This window comes from Mus musculus, chromosome 10, assembly GCF_000001635.26.
Source record: "Mus musculus strain C57BL/6J chromosome 10, GRCm38.p6 C57BL/6J".
In the NCBI taxonomy this organism is placed as follows: domain Eukaryota; kingdom Metazoa; phylum Chordata; class Mammalia; order Rodentia; family Muridae; genus Mus; species Mus musculus.
The window spans coordinates 68,025,939-68,040,999 of NC_000076.6; the positions used below are offsets into that span (position 1 = coordinate 68,025,939).

The 15,061-nt window shown below is 42.7% G+C and overlaps 1 protein-coding gene across 5 annotated transcripts in view; it reads left to right on the plus strand.

The window, feature by feature from the left end:
* Positions 1–15,061, plus strand: part of Rtkn2 (rhotekin 2) — a 78,864-nt gene that overhangs the window by 46,373 nt on the left and 17,430 nt on the right. For all 5 annotated transcript variants that reach the window (XR_003948599.1, XR_003948600.1, NM_001359318.1 and 2 more), the window contains 3 exons: positions 580–711; positions 9,851–10,013; positions 14,093–14,200. Coding sequence is in view for 3 of the 5 variants with exons in the window: in NM_001359318.1 (NP_001346247.1) it covers positions 580–711; positions 9,851–10,013; positions 14,093–14,200 (403 nt within the window). In the remaining 2 variants the exon portion in view is untranslated. The remainder of the gene's footprint in view (positions 1–579; positions 712–9,850; positions 10,014–14,092; positions 14,201–15,061) is intronic.

The following is a 15,061-nucleotide window of genomic DNA, read 5'->3' on the forward strand; positions in this document are numbered from 1 at the left end:
CTGGGCCACCCCCTCCTGATTTATTCATAGCCATAGTTATTTCTATTCAGTAAATAATTAATTGTGGGCTTCAATGAATCAATAGCTTTTTTTTTTTTTTTTTTTGCTAAAAGATTCCATTAGAAGGAAAGAAAAATCTGCATTCTTACCAGGTAGTCAACATCTTCTAGTGTTCTGGAAAAAAAAAAAAAAGAAGGGAAATTATTTTCAGTGTGGAGAGAGTTATTTTTATAATTTCCCTGAGTCTTTTGATGAATTGCCGCAGAATTCTAAGCACTAGATTCTAATAGACTAGCTTTCCCAAATCTGTGTTGATTTATGATTTTCTGTGTGTAAAATTGTATGGTAATAATTACCTTCATTTTGCTTAATGCTTCTGAGAACTCCAGGCGTCTCCTCCGCTCTTGGGTTTGAGGTGCTCAGCCTTAACTGTACAGCCGATGCATAGCTAATTCCGGGCCGTTTTTAAAGTTCTAAAACCTTCACTGATTATGTAAATACCGAGCTGGGGTTAAAGTTAAGGGGGTTGTGATGGAAATTGATAATTGATAGTTGTTTGACTTTTTTTTTTCCTTCCAGCAAACAGGAAAAGGTCTGGTTGGCTGGAGAAGGCTGTACTGTGCTCTGAGAGGGGGTAAACTCCGCTGCTTTTATGGTCCGGAAGAAATTGAAGCTAAAGTGGAGCCGGCTCTGGTGGTTCCTATTGACAAGGTGAGCGGCTTGCAGTTCCAGGGCGAGCACTGAGCCGTAGCCCCAGCCCTGTGAGATGCTGTGTTCACGAGGAGATCATGGCTCCTGAAGTTTATGGTCGCGTTTGTTCTTGACATTCTTGACGTCACAAAGAAAAGGAGCCAAGGGCTGTGGAGACGGGTTATTAACGGAATGTTATCTTTCTTTGCACAGAGAGGCTACTGATGGGGCCAGTCACTCTCTAGTCCTTAGGAACACATCATGATGGAAGTGGATGCTAACAGACAGGCCTTAAAGCCCAGAATATGTATGACCCCCACCTTGATGAGATATCTGTGGGAGCTGGAGACTTGGCTCATTGCTTAAGATGGTTTCCTGCCCTTGCAGGGGACCTGAATTCAGTCCCCAGTACCCACATCATGCCACTAAAGTGATTTAACTCCAACTCAAGGGGATCCGATACCCTCTTCTGGCTTCTGAGAGCACATGTGTACACATAACTAATACACACTCACAGAGACAAATGAATAAAAAGAAACCAAAAACTTTAAAAGGCTTTTTTAAAAGTTAGAAAGTTGGTTTTTTGTTTTTTGTTTTTGTTTTTTTTTTTAACTTATATAATTTCATGAGTTTAAGGGATGCTATAAATATAAATCGTCAGCCCAGGCTATGGTGATGTTCTTCCTTGTTAATACTCAAACGAGTTCATTAAAAGACCTTCTCATTTCTTGTGGGATGAAGGGGCAGTTGGCCATACCTCTGCCAGCAAAGGAAAGCCTGTCACTGCACTTAGAACATGTGAGGATGCAGACTACACTTAGACCATCCCACTCGAGTGTCTGCCAAGGCTCTTCATCCATGGGTTTGACACAAGAAAGCAACATCGCTGTCTAGTTACAAGCTTTTCACATAAAATTCTGTAGGGAAGTAAGTGTCAGCACAGGACCGAGTTTCTTTCACGACAATCTTGATTTCACCTCTTTTGTTACAGCCCTCCGCTGACAGAACCCTTCCCTAGAATACTTTCAATGATGTCTCTGGAGCCAAATCCTAATTGTTTTTGGTTTTGTTTTTAACTCTTTCCAATAAAGAGGCCTATCTGGACTGGGTGATTGGATAGGAACCGTAGCATCTTTAGCTGTGTGCTGTCTACCCTTCTAATCTAAAGAGTGACGTAAAGTCACGTGTGATTTTACGTAAAAGTCGTACTCCAAAATACATGGGAACCATGTTTTTTTTTTTCTAATCTGTCTGGACTTGAATTTAGTTCTTTAGTTCTTTTCCAGCAATATATTTTTATCTAGTTTTTAGAAAAAAAAATGGTTTTGCTCTTTACCCAAAGGAAGTTGTGTAGTAAGACTTTTTAATCTCATAAAGTCCACTTAACTTAATGTTTTTATTTGCAAGTTCTTCATGATAAAGTTTTAATTAAAAAAAAGTTTAAAGAGTTATTCTTTAAACACATAAATAAATAATGCCTCCATATTAAAATATAATGAACTTATCTTGGTTTAGAAAAATGGGTTTATGAAGTATGTAATTATATTAGTGAACAATCTCATCGTTTGCCAACTTTGCATTTTGTTTTGTTCACGCAATCTCTTTAGTCTTTTACTACTTTGAAAAATTCAAATGTAAAAAAAGGTTGCAATTGAAGCCAGCCACCCATGCCCTTGAACAGACAGGACTTCCCCAAGTCTGCCCTTCCAGCCTTCTACTGTTGTTAACGGCCTTCTCTCTCCTGGTTATTTCTCTTTCTGGGTCATTTGAAAATCAGTTGCAAACAGCACCTTTCTACTAACAGGAAGGATACTTTGTATATAACTGTAACATTATCACCTACAGGAAGTCTGTTGCTGAAGCAGTGTTACTACACAGAGACGGATTGCGGCCCTAGCACAGCTAACATTCGTTGATTGATTGCTTTGCTCCAAGACCCCTAAGCACCCAAGTCCTTTGCTCCCATTACCTAATCGTGGCCCAGCCTGCCTTTGTTTTCCTTTGGTGACCCTGACATGTTTTTTTAAGTTCAGGTCTCGTCTGAGGGGGAAGTGTAGATGACTGGATGTTCGCAGGGAAATTGCCTAGGTCTGGCCTTAGAGCTGGAGGAAACACCCATGAATGACATTTGACCTCTACACGCTTGAAAGTGCTTTATTAGCCAAAGTGGTAGGAAGGAAGGTTGAGTCTTTGAGATCCGCAATCTTGTTGCGATTTAAATACTAGACATTGGCCACTTGCGTATGTTCACACTGGGACTTGGTTCTCTAGAGGTGCTCTCCTTTGGAGCCCTTCCCTCTCTGCTGAGCCCTCCCCTCCCTCTGCTGAGCCCTCTCCTCCCTCTGCTGAGCCCCCCTTCCTCTGCTGAGCCCTCCTCTTCCTTTTCTGAGCGCTCCCCTCTCTCTGCTGAGCCCTCCCCTCCCTCTTCTGAGCCCTCCCATCTCTGCTGAGCCCTCCCCTCCTCTCTGCTGAGCCCTCTCTTCCCTCTTCTGAACCCTCCCCCTCTGCTGAGCCCTCCCCCCTCTGCTGAGCCCTCCCCTCCTCTCTGCTGAGCCCTCCCCTCCTCTCTGCTGAGCCCTCCCCTCCCTCTCTGCTGAGCCCTCTCCTCCCTCTGCTGAGCCCTCCCCTTCCTCTCTGCTGAGCCCTCTCCTTCCTCTGCTGAGCCCTCCCCTCTCTCTCTGCTGAGTCCTCCCCCTAGCCCTCCCATGGGCCTCACAACTTTCCGCTCACAGTACCACCATCAATCTAGGTATTCAAATCTGCCACACTGTCCCAGGAGTATTGTCACTCCCTAAAACACGATGGTTATGTCATTGCTTATTCCAGTTTTTCTCAGTTCCAAAAGTGAGTCAGATGTGCAGAAAAGTCAGAAGAAACACAGCGGTCGGCCTCGTGGCCAACCCCTTTGATTCAACAAACCTGTGGTATTTTTCTGTCAATTCCCTGGTCTCATTTCTTTGCTGATGTGTTTGAACCCAAGGTTGATGCACCTCCCTGAGGAACACAACTTGTGAAACAGCTATTTCACGCCTGTGTTGTAACAGCTGAGAAATGTAACAGTGCGGTCCAACATACATATAGTCCATCTTTAAATTATCCCTTCGCTGTCCAAAATGGCTGCTTGGCTTGAGTTTTTAATGCAGGACTCTCCAGATTAGCTTCCCTACCCCAAGCAAGGTGCTGGCTAGTGCCCTGCTGGCCCGGGGACTGCACTGTGGTTCCCATGGACTGGCTGTTTCCCTAACCTTTTCCCATTCCCTCTTACTGTGTAATAAACTCGTACATTTTTGTATCTCTCTAATTTTGGGGCTTTAAAATACATGGTAGATTTTCGTTTGTTGTTTTTTGTTTGTTTGTTTTGGTGGGGGGGGGGCGGGGTGAGACAGTGTTTCTCTGTGTAGCCCAGGCTGTCTTGGAACTCAGAAATCTTCCTGCCTCTGCCTCCCAAGTGCTTGGGTAGATTTTCTTGATGGCCTTTTCTTGTGATGTTCCAATAGTATTTGTGTTTAAGGCCACCATAAAGACCATGTGAGCAGCTAAGTTTGGTAACCGCTCAGCTGTGACATGTCCGATACAGTTCTCCGCTTGGATTGCAGGGGGTGGGGCTTCTGCTCTCAGACTGTAATTCTTGTCCTGCTAAATGGCATTTCCTGTAAGGCCAAGTGGGTTCATTAATTTTCATAGGGAGCCATCTGTGGAAATGGTCACATTAAGGGAAGAAAAACGTAAAAGCTATTCCCCGGGTACTTTCAATCCAAATTTGAAAGGGTGATTTACTTCAAAGCGATTACTTCAACTTCAAAAAACTTCACCCTGAATGTTGTTTGGGCAAAACACTCAATGGTGGGTACTTAAGGACAGTCTCTGTGTACTGCAGAAAGCGCTTTATTAGCCGAAGCTATATCTGTGGCTGGTAGGGTGGGAAAAAGCTAGAGTCTTCGAGATCAGCAGTCTGTTTTGATTTACATACTAGACATCAGTTATTTCTATAATAGATCTGTGCTGAATCAATCAATAACTCTACTCGGTGTGATAGGTTTTATTGAATTGTCTCAAACATGCTTTTAACTATTATATTTATCAAGCGCATTTAGAAAGCCCAATAACCACAGATCGCATGGCATGTTTTCTCATTCCTGGTAGTCATTTTGATATCGGAAGCCTGTCAGCTACACAGTTGTCCTTGATTAAATATAGCCTCCACAACTGTTAGTAGTGCCTTTCTCGAGGCGTTTACAATCAGTGGACGCTATCGACAGAAATTGAAGGTAACTATTTCAAACTGATATTGGCCATGCCTGACGCTTGGCTTAATCGATGACTGCGCTATACACAGTTCAGACATCCCCTCTCCGTGTCCTGTGGATGTGCGCATGCTCCGTCCTCAGACCTGGGTCAGTGATGGTGTCGGTTTTAAGCACCGCTATTTTCATTCCAGATCAACTTGTCTTCATGGCATATTGTGGGGAAGGAAGGAAATGTCGCCTGGATCACAGACAACTCAGAGGGAAGAAAGTGACTTTTTAACAACATATTTTATTTTTAAATTCTCAAGATAGTCAATACAGGACAGTGTAATTGAGCCCCGCTTAAGCATTCTATTCTTCTCTACAAGCCTAAGGATTTAACTTATGTATCTCCCAGTTGTATAACGACAAAATATGTTTTATGTACATGTAGCCATATGTAGTTAATATAATAATAATAATAGTAATAGTAATAAATAATGTAGACAGTACTTCCATTTCCTAGTAGCCAGGATTTTGTCACCATTTGGGTCTAATTCCAGATGGAGGACCTTACTAGAATCAGTTGGAGTTTTGGATGGTCTTTGTTGCTGTCCCCACCTTCCTTCCCCAACACACCGCCAACATAGTTTATTTGTTGGAGAAATAGTCGTTCAGATGAGAGCTTCCCATCATCTGAATTCCTCTGTTTGCATTTCTGAGGTTTGGGAATGCTGGTTGGAGTTGGTATGGAGCAGGAATATATTTTGAAAACACATGACTGTGTACAGAGGTGTAAAATACATCTGAGCCGGTGGCTCCTCATGGCACCCATCTGTGGTGCTGCTTAAGGTCTTTTACTGCCAACTGCAAGCTGTCAGTCTCGTAGCATCCTGTGTTTACTGCTAGGTTATCTCTACGGTACCTCTGGGAGGCAGCAGGATGAGCTGTGTGCATGTGTGCATGTGTGTGCATGTCTCTGTGTGTGTTTGAGTACATGTGACCAAAACAACTAACATCCTTCAAAAGTGCCCATTGAGTTAGTTTGTTATGTGTTTAGAATTCAAGGGCTAGAATTCAATCTAACCCTCTCCTTTGTTTTTCCTGCTGATGCTTCTGTTGTCCCAGAGACTAACAGAGTCCCTCAGGTGGTACACTTGACAGGAATCTGCAATCTTCAATTTCTGGTGGGACAGGAGACTTGAGAATCATCTTCTCCCATGGTGACCCAAGTGTTTTCCCCAGAGTAGTTTTTTAGGAAAGGTGCTTAAGGAAAACCACAACCTGGGTGCAGCAGGTTTGGAGAGGGTGGAACACATTTTAATTCAAAGTGATAAAAGCCAAAAGGAAAAGCCCTCGTGACCTCAGAGTGTGTCTTTGCTGCAGAGTTGAGCTCTCGTGGTCTTCCCAGGGAACCCTCCCATCTTACTCTGCAGCAGGGCACAGGGACATCCTGATGAGCAAAGTCACAGCAAGCCACCCATCACCATAATCCCAGGTCCATCACAAACCGGAAGAGCCGAGTGGAAAGCGTCCTCAGAGAACGGAAGGACCGCGCATGATCAGTGCTCTCAAACCAAACCGACGCTTTGGACAGTAGAAAAAGTAAAGCAGGAATCGGGTCGCATCATCTGCTTCTCTCTCGGAAAGTCTGTGAGCGATGCGCTTCGTTTAGATGCTGGTCCTGAATTCCGCCTTGGTGATGCACTTCACCTGTGGTTCTTCCCCGGTCTCATTCTTTCCTTCAAAACCGTGCAGCCACATCCTGGGTGCTAGATACTAAGTTGTCCTTGAGATGGGACAAATCCCGTGACTAGGTCATTTCCAGACTTTGCGTTTTTGTATCCTGTGATGAGAAACATTGAGCATCTGTCCTTGCTGTGAGTTTAGGATATAGGTCTGAAATTTATCCTGCTCTTTTCTCATGATTTCATCTTTGGAGGAGGATGGAAGTGAGCCTGGTTTGATGTCACCAGTGCAACAATCAGCCTGGGTGGACTTCAACACCCGACAAGCCACACTTGTGCAAATCTCTTTCTTTGACAGACAGTTTTTAATTACAAATATTTCCCATTAGTTAGAGTAGCTGGGTGATAAAATATAATTTAATGTAAACTCTGCATTTAATTTTCACTTGTTTAAAAAAAAGCAAGCAAGCAAACAAACAAACCAGCATGCAAAAGTATTTGACATATGCCATTTCTCGTGAGGCAGAGGCAGGCAGATCTCTGAGTTCACATCCAGCCTGTTCTACATAATGAGTTCAGGTCAGCCAGATCTACATAGTGAGACCCTCTCTCAAAATAAACAAAATCCCTACCTTGGGATTTTTTAAATCTGTAACAGTGCCTATGGGTACTGTAGTTAATAGAGGATGTAATATTAACCTATATTGTTGACCTGAATTTACTTGAGAGATAAATGGTCTGCTTCATCATTCTCTGCTTCAAGTCGCTTCATTAGAAACAATAACTCTTAGATATATAAACACTTCTGTGCAAAGAATGCCATTGTCTTTATTTAATAGTTGAATCTGTTTAAGCCTGTCTACAAGAGTAATCAGAAATTCGTGTTGAAGTGAAATTAAGTGAAAATAGTCAAAGGCTAAGAATATTTCTTTAACCCCCCCCCCCACTTGAATTCAACCTTCAGTTAGGATGAGAGCAGCATCCTGAAGATTTTCCTAGAGCTAAATCACCCTCTGCTACTGATAACAAAACTTTGTTTTAAAGGAGATCGGTTGGTGTTTGGTTGATTGGTTGTTGGTTGATTGGTTGGCTAGCTGATTATTAGGTTGGACAATTGGTTGATTGGATGATTGGTTCTTGTTGGTTGGTTGGTGGTGGTTGGTTGGTTGGGTAGTTGATTGGTTGGATGGATGATTGGTTGGTGGTTGATTGGTTGGATGGTTGGTTGTTGTTGGTTGTTAGTGGTTGTTTGGTTAGGTAGTTGATAGGTTGTTGGTTGGTTGGTTGGTTGGTTGGTTGGAGGTTGATTGGTTGGGTAGTTGGTCAATTGTATGACTGGTTGTTGGTTGGTTGGTTGACTGGTTGGTGGTTAGTGGTTGGCTGATTGGTTGATTTCAGCTTTAAAGGATGCCATTTAGCAGGCAGTGTTTTAACTTTTTTATGTTGTATATATGAATACTTAACTGAGATAATTCACACAGTGTGTTGCCTACAGGTAGGAACGTACAAAGATGTTGTAACTATAAGATCATTGTGTTGACCCTATGTCCCATTGCAGTCTAGAGTCTCTCTGACTTCCCAGTGAACAGCAGTCAGACCCATCCCAAGATGGCTGCCAGTTCTTATGTTTTGTAATATTCTGGAAGTTCAAAGACACACAGCTACTTTCTGCAGCAGACGTGTTCCCATGGGATTCTGGAAGAATTACAACCTGTAGAAAATAATTCCTGGTATGGTACAGATAGTGTTCAGCTTCCAGAATTTACCCATTTTTCAGGGAGTAAAGTTTTCCTTCCAACCCCACAACTTCCCCCAAAACTCACAACATAGTAAGTGTGCGCTGTCACTTTCTCCCACTGGTAATCGGCATCTGTAGTTGTAGGCCCGCGCATTCTGCACACACTGCAGAAAGGTTAACTGCTTCCCTCTACACCAGTCCGTATTCACAGGAGCCTCCTGGGAGTTGCTGGGTGAGACAGATTAGAGTTGAGTTGTGCTCTTTTTTTGTTTGTTTGGTTTGGTTTGGGTTTTTTCGAGACAGAGTTTCTCTGTGTAGCCCTGGCTGTCCTAGAACTCACTTTGTAGACCAGGCTGGCCTCAAACTCAGAAATCTGCCTGCCTCTGCCTCCCAAGTGCTGGGATTAAAGGCATGAGCCACCGCTCAGCCGCTCAGCATTTTTTGTTGTTGTTTTGTTTTTGTTTTTTTGTTTTTTGGCTGAGTTGTGCTCTTTTTGAAGAGTTCTTTCCCTACTTTTATATCAAATACAGTAAAGTACACCATTAAAATTTAACTTTTTAAAAGTTTTTATTTTCCAATTTAAAATCAAAGTTTTACTTTTTAAAAATGTTTCTAAAACCGTCTAAATGGCCTCTTGGCTCCCATTGTGTTTCCACTGGATAGTGCTGCCCTGGGATGTTGGAAAATGAACCTTCTGTCCAAGACGTCATTCCTCCAACATTCTTCAGCCTAAGCCACCTATCCTTGCTGTTACTACTTAGCTGTATTGGACGTGGGCACTGGCCTCCACCTTCCAGAACCATGAATGTCATGTCGTTGTCCTACCTGGTACCACTCATAAAGGGATTGAGATTTCCACCATGACTGAAACCATTGTTCTTGTGGTAGGGTGTTATGCCCATCCTTGAAAGAATTGCTTAGACATTGGGATGTCTATAAATCACACAGATCTTGACCTGTGAGCATTACAAGGGAATGTAACATATGGAATGAATGTTATTGATAAAAACCTGTTTGTTTGTTTGTTTGTTTAATAAGAAACTGTAACGTTTTTACCACTTTAACCACTAACACCGTCATATGCGTGACTGTTGGGATAACGAAGAAACAGGCTTGACTGACTCAATTTTATGACTGCACTTGATCTATAACCACACGAAAGCCATGGCATACTGTGCTTGCTATACCACAATTTTAGGATGTACTTAAAAAAGCAGGAAGCCAAGATCCTAATGGCAGTTATGTCCCAAGAACATATAATTTTGAACATATTATCTATATGTGTAAAATATACCCAAAACTCTTTTAATAAAAGAAGAAAATGTTTCTTGAAGACATTCTAGATTTGAGTTTGAATACTGAAAATTCTTCAAGTGACATATTTTACGTTTCAAAGCATCAACGGCAAGATTATACAGTTGGCATAGACGTGGTAGCTAAGCAATGGAAGATTTGATCATCTCAGAGATATTTTTCTTAGAAACCACCAATTTTATTCTAATTTTTAGGAAACCAGAATTCAGGCCGTGGAAAAGGATTCAAAGAAAATGCACTGTTTCTCTGTCCTCAGCACAGCCGCTGGGCGGGCGGTGAGTCACATCTTTGCGGCTGACAGCCTAGCAGACTTTCAGGAGTGGATGGGCGCCTTCCGGCAACATTTCTTTGATCTCAGTGAGTAGATCTTTGGGTTCTCTAGCAATGTATTCATGTGCCTTGGGAGGCTGGACAACAGCCATCCAAATATTAAAGAACTTGTAGCGGGGGCTTTTTCTCTTTTAAATTCCCTGAAAACCACGGCCACGTACCACAAACCTTTTCCAGATAACGATCATCTCTAGACTAATGCTCAGAGGAGTCTCATTTTCAGTAACCTTCCGCTCACTGCGCATCTGCTGCGATATCATCTTGTGCTTCATGCAGAGATGAGTTTCAGCCCCATGAATGTCTTGTTTCCATCTCAGTGACACGATCCAGCTCCGTGCATAAAATACCTAAGGATCTCAGGTTTCCGTTTTCTTCATTCCTAGGAGCCTTGCTCACGGGTAGATTCTTGGCCTCAGCGATACACTGAGCCACCTATGCATTATCTGCGATTTTACTTTGAAAATGGAGCTGTTGGTTTACCAGTTGCTTCTGATCCAGCTAAGCCTCCTGTTAGAGTCAGCCAGTGTTTCACATCTACAGACCGCAAGAGACTCATGCCGTAGAGTCATTTGCATGCAACGTAGTGATTTATGGGCCACTGTAAAGAGGTGGCAACCTGCTGCTCTCCAGCAGCTCCCAGGCCTGCTCTGGTGTGCGTGTCAGCGGATGTCGGGGAGGAGGTTGGGAAGGAGGCAAGGACACGCACCAAGTGTGAAGGTGGCTCAGGGCTCCATGCCCTGCTTACCTCTCACGAGGTCCCCAGGAGGTAAATAACTTGATTCTACTCCTAAGACAAGGAAAGAGAGACCCAGAGAGGCCTGTGGTTTGTGGGATTGAACGAGGACACACGTGGTAAACGTCTAAGCTCTTCTCCAGGTTTGAAGCTGTCCTGAGCCGCTTTCGCTTAAATTGCTACAGACTGTGCAGGCAGGAGTGACTTCAGACCCCGCCCACGTTCTATTGTGCTATTACTCTGAGACAAGGTCTCATTATGTCCTGGGCCCCTACCTCAGCTTCCTGGGTGCTAACTTGGTAGGCGTGCAGGGGTGGTGATGGTAATGAACACATGTAGCTCAGGCTAGCCCTTGCACTTGAAATCCTCTGGGATTACAAATGGCACTGCTTAGGCCTGGTCCAGACCCTCCTTTCTTGCTGATTGTAGTTAGGATTTTGACTGCTTTCCTAGGCTCTCTGATTCTCGGAGTCTGACTTACAGAAAGACACTTATTTTAAGAAGTGATACTTGGCAGAGCATGCTTTATATGGGCATAATGACAGAGAAGGTAGCGATTAAAGTACTAGCCCAGAACATTCTAGTCTGGCTATCAGTGGGACCAGAGGAGGTCTCACTCTCTAGGTAACTTCTCATGTGTGTCACTTTGAAGCTAAACACTTTTTTTAACCAAGTTGTGCCAACCTGGCATCTTCAAAGTGCAACTTCTCTTACATTTTATACTTGTATGTCAATGAAGCAAAGCTGGAAGTGTTTATACTACCCAAACATTGCATTATAATGTAGTAGTCTAATTTTATTAAGTTTTTTTGTCATTTTTTTAATTAACAGTTTGTGCCTCTCTTTGTCTTTATGTGTATCTCTGTCTATCTGTGTGTGCATATGGGTAAATGTGTATGTGTATCTGTATGTTTATGTGTGTGTATCTGTGTATGTATGTGCATCTGTCCATGTGTGCATATGGGTATATATGTAGTGTGTCTGTCCATCTGTCCATGTGTGCATATGGGTATATATGTAGTGTGTCTGTCCATCTGTCCGTGTGTGCATATGGATATATATGTAGTGTGTCTGGTCTGTCTATGTGTGTCTGCGTATGTGTATCTGTCCATTTGTCTGTGTGTATGGGTATATGTGTGTGTTTGTCTGTCTGGTGTGTATTTTGTATGTGTGCGTGTGTAGGCATGTGTAGGGTACAGTGCACGTGTGCAGGTTAGAGCACAGCCTGTGGGAGTCAGTCCTCTTCTTCCCCCATGTGGGTTGAGTCCCTGGCCATTGAGCCATCTCATTCCAATTTTCTTAGTGACAAGCGAGCCTTCTTCCCCTTGGTTGAAGTATGGTATATACACCAAAATAGAAGGAGATATCAAGAATGGAATAACATAAGAATAATTTAATATCTGGGTCAAATTTCAGTTCCTCGGCCCAACGTGAGAATGGAAGACTAGGAGAGTAAGCTCTTCAGAGTTCATGAGGAAGTGTTAATAAACATGGGTATGCTTAGCCACAATAGCCGTGGTCTGGAGGCTAGGGGCAAAGGGGATTGCTGCCTTAGTATTTGAGAGCTTATAAAGGAGCCGTGACTCCTGATCTATAATCATAGTCAGTGGCTAGGAATGGTAGAGCAAAGAGAGAATGTTTAAACAAACTTGGATCTCGTCATAGGTTTTTTTTTTCCAAAATATTTACTACAAATACTCAGTTACATGACTAGCTTAGCATAATAGATCATTGTAATAGAGAACACAGACAATAAATATTGTGGTGGAGGCAGTAAGATGACAGTGGTAGCAACACTCACAAGCCTGAAAGCCTCAGTTCTGTTCTGAGGGGTCCTGTGCAGGAAGGAGAACCAACTTCTGCAGGCTGTCCCCTGATCCCCATAGTAGTGCCAGAGCATACATGTGATTACACGCGCATGCACACACACACACACACACACTACGTGTCTAATAAGGTAGCAGCATTGTGGGAAACATCTTTAATAGAGGTGTTTAATAGGTTGTGTGAACACAGTATATCCTACCTGTTATTAACCTTGCGTTAGCATATCAACTATCATGTAGTTCTATGTAAACAGACTTAGTCACTGCAGAATGCTTCCGTTGTAAAATCACCTCTGACATCAGGAACACATGGACGATACAGGGTTATGTTCCCAACCTGAGCATGGTTAATATTCTGTTTCTAGTGCAGCCAAGAACCATTTAATCTTAAGATCCCCCATGCAGAAATCATCATCTCTTACCTCATGGCCCGGCCTGGAACCTGAAAGAGAAGTACTGGTCCATTTAGAATGAGTCATTATTTTTCATTAAATACTATATTTCCCCAAAGAATGCAAAAAAAAATGGCTTTTACATATTTATCTAAAATAAAAAAAGAGGGAGGAGGTGAGATGCCAGGCTCTAGCTTCTGGATTCAGACCCTAGGGAGGAACCCTTGCAGCTGTGTCCTGGGGGGGTTTATTTCCAGTTGGTTTGCTGTGTACTAATCAGCATCATAATAAAATACCCTGAAAGGCTTTTGATGTGTCTTAACTAGTTATGATAATGGATTCAAAATGCAGGCATTTGTCACCATGTGCCATGACAACAAAATGAATATGTAATAAAACACAAAGCGTCTTAAAATGTTTAAGCCTCGAACAGATTGAATATGTGCATTTAGACCCCTGGAAGAAAGGGAAGAAAGTGTTAGCCTTAGAAGGAGTCTGGTGTGTCGTCCCCACTTTTCCGTGGGCACTCGTGATTTCTATGATGTCATGGATAAGACAGGGCGGCATCTCTGCAAATATCAATTGTTTTCAGCCATAGAGGAGAGGTCAGGTCCCCAGATCTTAAGGCTTAAATAGTGACACAGTGAAGACTATTAAACAGTTCTCATTTCTTAATTGGCAATTGAGCTCAAATGAAAGCTGTGTCTGAGGATTTGAATTGTGTGTATCTTCCTCCGTCTGACAGCCGGATTTCGGTGGGGATTTTGTCTTTCAAACGCCTGGAATAGTGGATGTCTCTATCGACAGTGGCGAAAAGAAGCCGCCTACACTGTCTTTCGACATGAATGTGACATTTAATGTGATTGTGGATGGGTTTGTGCGGTGCTGTACTGGCTGACCCAGGGATCTCAGTATCTACCGAGAACTGGTTTGGTTGGTTGCTTGGTTGGTTTTTAAATGAGTCACTCATGCAGAATCAGTTTCGGAAACCGGATTGTACTGGGTTTTTATGCAAGCTTCTTGAAAGCTAGGCTTTATTGATAAACTGTTATTTTCTAACACGCACATGCACAAAGTACTGATATTGGTAGAAAATGAAACACATAGCTTCCCATTTATCTTTCAAACTAGCCTGCGTCTTCCTTTCTTTCTTAGGCCAATGGAAGCATTGTTGTGAAGAACTTATGAGAATTGAGATTATGTCACCACGAAAACCACCTTTGTTCCTGGCAAAGGAGGCGACCTCAGTGTATTATGATATGAGTAAGTGGGTGGGGCTTGCCTCTTCCGAGCCACAGAGTGATGGAAAAGCAACATTGTCCACACCCCAGCCTCTTATTCTATTGACTTTAAAATGCTAAACTTCTCCGGGCACAGTAAAATTGAATTTAAAAAAAAAAGACTATAGATTATAGACTGAGGAGCTCATGTTTGTTAGATGAATTAATACAAAATTAATGAGTGCATAGTTTTCATAGTTCGGATGCTCATGATCAAACAAAAAACTCCAGGCTTAAAAGACTAAAGTCCTTAGCTGATGGAATTCAGAAAATACGAACATACAGACTCTAAGATGTAATCGTGTTTAGTTACCGTTTTCTCTGGGTTTTTTTTCCCCAGTGGGTTTTGCTTTTGTTGTTTGTTTGTATGACAAATAGGGATATATTAATGAATATGAAGCATCCACCTCTGGTCAGAAATAACTAGTTCAGTTCAATTCAAATATCGGTCTTTCTCGAGTTTCTGTTTCACTTTCCCATACCTTGAAAGGTGTTAATCCTGTGGGGTGGCCTCCCAGATGGTGCTGCAAAACATCTGGACAGTATCTGTCTGTACATGTGCAAGGATGTGTATGTGCGTGCATGTATAAACATATGCATTTACAATCTTAGATTCCAAGTGGTTCCTTTAAAACATCAGAGACTCAACTCAGTAGACATTTATCTCAGAGTTCTTATTTTTCCCCAAGGGAAATTTTACCCAGCATCCTCATCACCAGAGTTAGTGTGAGGGTTTAGGACTCCTGCCCTGGGCATTGGTTTTAGAGGATTTTGTGTTTGCTTTCCCTCTGTCTTTTACCCACAGCAGAGACATCAAGGGTCTGTAGGGAAACCTGCTGACTCC